The sequence below is a fragment of the Cajanus cajan genome, chromosome 4 (genome assembly GCF_000230855.2).
Source record: "Cajanus cajan strain Asha chromosome 4, NIPB_CcT2T_4, whole genome shotgun sequence".
Lineage (NCBI taxonomy): Eukaryota > Viridiplantae > Streptophyta > Magnoliopsida > Fabales > Fabaceae > Cajanus > Cajanus cajan.
In genome coordinates this window covers 66,950,095-66,955,315 of record NC_138520.1, presented here as the reverse complement: position 1 = coordinate 66,955,315, position 5,221 = coordinate 66,950,095, and the positions used below count along the sequence as shown (strand labels likewise).

Sequence of the window (5,221 nt, the reverse complement as noted above, 5' to 3'; positions counted from 1 at the left end):
TTTGAGAAATCGGTTACTGAGTAACCGATTTCTCACCTAAATTTCTAAATGGGTTATTTAAGTAAATATAAATACATTCAAGTTATTTAAATAATTAAAAAAAATTGGTATATTAAAAAAAAAAGTCCACTCCACGGTGACCACCTTCAAAGTGAAGAATTATTTTTAAAACAACTTCACTTCAGTAATATGTTTTGAAAATTAATCAAGTGTGGTCAAAAAGCCATAAAAATCTTATAACTTAATATGTTTTGCTAAGTGGATACATAAAATCTTTAAAATATTTATTTTCTATAAATTTTAAGAGGCTAAATTGCATTAAAAATGAGGCTAACTTAAAATATTGGTCCTTTTTTTTTAATTTTATAATTTTAGTTCTTTAATTTTATAAATTTATAATTTTTGTTTCTTCGTGAAATATTTATCTATTGATCATTAAAATTTTAATATTAATTATTATCTATCATCTAATATAAGTAGGTGACATAATTATTAATATTTAACAAAATTTAAGAAAAATATATTTTTAGTAATTTTTTTTTATCTTATTTTCATCTCATTTTATTATTTTTATAAAAAAATAAAAAATAAATATAAATATAAATATTTTTAAATTTTAATTGTTGTAACATTTAGTTAATATCATGTCATGATTAACATTGTAATTTTAATGATAAAGGGATGAATGTTAAATGGTCAAAATTATAAATTTATAAAATTAAAATATTAAAATTACATAATTAAAAATAGAAAAACTAAAATTCAAGATTTAATATAATAGGAAGATAAAAATATAATTTAACCCTTTTAATAATGTATAAAAATTAACATTAAAAAACTAATTATAAATGAATTCTAATCTTTTACTACATTGGTCCTTTATTATACGACTAAAATTTCTTAATTGGCTTTATTTTTTTATAAGATTCAATCATGTCTTAAACATTAATTATTTTTTAAAAAATACATTTATTAAATACATTTGTCGAATTCAATAATCAACTGTAATTGATTTAATTTATATCTTTTAAAATACAAATAGTCTTATTTTTGTAAAACATATGTTAATAGTACATTTGACCCACCTTATTTATAACAATTTTTACTTATAAGTAAAAAGCCAAACACATTATACATGTCACATTAATTTAGGAGTAATTGAAAAAGAATTAAAATATTTTTATCAATGACAACTAATTTTTGTTAATCTCAGTGAAACATGTCACATATTAAACCAGTTATGTCAGAGTTTTGACTATCCATTGGTTTTTCACTTTTTCGTTTGTATCCTCCGATTCTCCAAATTTTACGTCTCTGATGTTTCTCTGATCCTTGTCAAATCCAGATGGTGAGAAACCCTTTATCCAAGAGTGCCAACAAATACCTCAGAAAATTCAGAAAATGGCCACACTCTCCTTACAAGACCTCATGGCACCACACCTTTGGAGAACAACAAGCCATGCAAATCCTCAAACAAGCAACCCTTGAAATGGGTTCTCCCCACTTACCCCAAACACAAAACCTTCACCACCCTTTTCTCCTTTCCACTCTCCTTGACTCCTTCAAAGCATACAGCACTGCCCCAACTCCAAAAGCTTACTACTTTCTCATCAAAACCCTAACAAGCACCTCCCAGTTACAGGACATTGCTCCTGTTCTGGACCACCTTGAACACTCGGAGAAGTTTGAGACACCAGAGCTTATCTTTGTGCACCTTATTAGGTTCTATGGTCTTGGTGACAGGGTCCAAGATGCTGTTGATTTGTTTTCCAGGATCCCCAGGTTCAGGTGCACACCAACTGTTTGCTCATTGAACCTGCTTCTCTCACTGCTTTGTAGGAAGAGAGAGTGCCTCAAAATGGTTCCCCAGGTCTTGCTGAAGAGCCAACACATGAACATTCGGGTCGAGGGATCGACGTTTCGGGTTTTGATCAAGGCCTTGTGTAGAATTAAGAGGGTGGATTATGCCGTTAAGATAATGAGTTGTATGATGGAAGATGGGTATGGTTTGGATGAGAAGATATGTTCTTTGATAATTTCATCATTGTGTGAGCAAAAGGATTTGACTAGTGTTGAGGCCTTGGTTGTTTGGAGGGATATGAGGAGACTAGGATTTTGTCCTGGGGTTATGGATTATACGAACATGATTAGGTTCTTGGTGAAGGAAGGGAGGGGTATGGCTGCTTTGGACATTATGAACCAGCAGAAAGAAGATGGAATTAAACCTGATGTTGTTTGTTATACTATGGTGTTGAGTGGGATTGTGGCAGAAGGGGAGTATGGGAAGTTGGAAGAACTGTTTGATGAAATGCTTGTTATTGGACTCGTTCCTGATGTTTATACTTACAATGTGTATGTAAATGGTTTGTGCAAGCAGAATAATGTGGATGAGGCGCTTAAGATTGTTTCTTCTATGGAGGAGTTAGGATGCAAACCGAATGTGGTTACTTACAACACTTTATTGGGTGCTTTGTGTGTGGCAGGGGATTTAGGTAAGGCAAAGGGGCTAATGAAGGAGATGGGGTGGAAGGGTGTTGGGCTCAACTTGCATACATATAGGATCTTGCTTGATGGTTTGGTTGGGAAAGGTGAGATTGGTGAAGCTTGTCTTTTGTTGGAGGAAATGTTGGAGAAGTGTTTGTTTCCTAGAGCTTCAACATTTGATAACATCATATTTCAGATGTGCCAAAAGGGCTTGATTGCTGAAGCGATGGAATTGACCCAGAAAATTGTTGCAAAAAGTTTTGTTCCTGGGGCCAGGGCTTGGGAGTCACTGCTTCTTAACTCGGGATCTGGCATTGGGTATTCAGAAACCACATTTTCTGCCTTGTTGGGCCCAAATTAATCTCAGTTGTCAAACTGGCCCGTGTAAAGGATCTGATATTGAAATTATTTAGGCTCTCTTATAGATTTAAGAGTTAAACCAACAGCAATTTCTTTTTTTTCTTTCCACAATTACAATAACAGTAATAGAGTTCAAAAAATACTAGTGTATTAGATTTGGACGAATAATGTTAAGAAAATGATCATGTTTTTAGTGAATTTAGAATATTGTATAGTAAAATATTTTGTTGGGGGTAATGTATTTAGAAATTATTTAGAATTTTAATATTTTTGTCAGGTATTTTAATTAACTTAAATTATAAAATTTCAAATTTCATAAAAGAATTTGAAATTCCTCAACTTTCTGTGTTTCCTCTCGCAGTTCGTTTCTCTGGCTCTCTCATTTTGTGCATTTCTTCTCGATCAAATCTAAAGTTCATTGCTTCTATATGTTTTTTGTTATCTGATTTCATTGATTTGTATTTCAATTTTAATTTCATTGACCTTGATTTCATTGTATTCCCTTGAAAATAAACTGCAACCTTGGTTCTCTTGGTGCAAATAAGAAGTGACCTCTAACTCCTCGACATGGTCTTAATCCTTCCATTCTTCTCAATCTAGAGTTTTTGGTTATTATATTTTATAATGCAATATCTATTTTTTCTATAAATTGATATATCAAGTTTTCTTTAACTGTAGCAGTGATTAATTTGTTCCGAATTTGCTTTGCAATTTTTGGAAACAATTATTTACTAAATTTAAAACATAATGGTTTTCTCTCAAGCTGTATTGAGTTGGGCATGGATAAATGCAATTTCATTGACATTTCAATACCCTTTTTCTCATTTCTTTCATTTTATTTTATAAAGTATTGGTTACTATTCTTTTTTCTTGGGGTTGTTATTAGAATCTTGAGATTATGATAACAACTTAGTCAAGTAATTCATATTTCATGGCCTGATATGCAAATAACATAGTATCATTACCTAACAATACTGTCACATCTGCTATGGGTATGTCAATTATTTACAAAATCGAGGAACTTGATATTTAACACTCAACCATAAATCATAGTAATACGCTGTCTGCATTGATAGCTTCCACAGAGGCTAAGCAACATCAAAGCAAAAAAAAAAAAAAAAAAAAAACTTGAAATCCTCCACGGGTATAGAACATAAACAATAGGCATAAATTGAGGTCAAGTAGTATGCCCCAGTCCTTAAACAGAATAGTAGTTTTGAAGCCTGGCACTGTTATTGTGGAAACAAGCTTTCGCTTCCCAAATGTTAGGCCTTCACATTTTGCCTTTGGTTGTATAATGAGAAAATTGAAGCGTACGTGTCATGCGAGTAAGGAGACAAGAACAGTAAAAGAATTGGAAATTTCTGAAAGAAATTCACAAATTAATGCCCATACTAATACTGGAAAAAGCTTTAATCCATATTTTGATTTGAAAGGGACAATATTATCTGATGAAGGATTCTGAGTTATGTAGGGGGGCAGGAAGCTGCTTCATTTGGTAAAAGTTGCAGTAAGAACGCATACAATATTATACTTCAGTGGCCCTTCAAAGCAAAATATATTGAACAATCTTGTCCATCTCAGATGTTGAAGTGATGATTTGAGTAATGTAAACAATGCACAATCTCTCTAGTGAGATCAATTACACAAACTCTCTTGGTCCTTGCATAGGTACTGTGAGAACAGTTCCATCACTAAAAGAATGAGATATTACATTTATAGCAACTGGTCCCCAGAACCAGCTTCCAAAAGGAGAAAAAGAGGTTCCTGTAATTTTTTGGGACTGAAAATCAAGAATCCACAAGTGGCCACTGTTCATATACATATTGATAAGTTGCACCACCTTTTGGTGAAGAATTAGTCTAAAAAATAGTATTCCTGGCGACAATTTACATGCACATTATGATATTCCTAGAGTATTTAATCCATCAATTTGTTCGCATGGTCTAAGAAACTTCCAAAATCTTGTTACAATATATTTATATTAGATAATAAGTGGATATAATTTCTGAACCAGATGGCAGATACAAGGACAGACATACTTTAAAAGATTTTAAAGGCATATTGTAATGTATATAATATAAAATAGAATAGTGTAATGTAAATAAACTATATATTTATATTTATATTATGAGAAGAGATCTTTTTACTTTAGGAGTAAGTATACTTAAACTTACTTTGTTTAATAATTTATGTTCTACATCAAATTTCAACGATCTAACCGTTCAATTTAAAGTTCTTAATGTATAGATCAAATTTGTAAATTTTTAAAAAATTTGAAAATCATTTGATACTTCGTTTCATTAATTCAAATCTATGTATAAAATGATTTTATGATTATCCATCAATTTGAATTAATGAAATGAAGTATCAAATG

General features: G+C 31.2%; 1 protein-coding gene across 1 annotated transcript; it reads left to right on the top strand.

Moving 5' to 3' along the window:
- The first annotated feature begins 1,254 nt into the window (after window positions 1–1,254).
- Window positions 1,255–3,183, top strand: LOC109795826 (pentatricopeptide repeat-containing protein At2g38420, mitochondrial). Its single transcript, XM_020355370.3, has one exon. It carries the CDS (start codon window positions 1,346–1,348, stop codon window positions 2,843–2,845), a length of 1,500 nt encoding a protein of 499 aa, XP_020210959.1. The 5' UTR covers window positions 1,255–1,345; the 3' UTR covers window positions 2,846–3,183.
- Window positions 3,184–5,221: the final 2,038 nt, after the last annotated feature.

Bases quoted from the DNA above. Each gene is read 5' to 3' on its own strand.
- LOC109795826 (XM_020355370.3), top strand. From the start codon at position 1,346: ATGGTGAGAAACCCTTTATCCAAGAGTGCCAACAAATACCTCAGAAAA.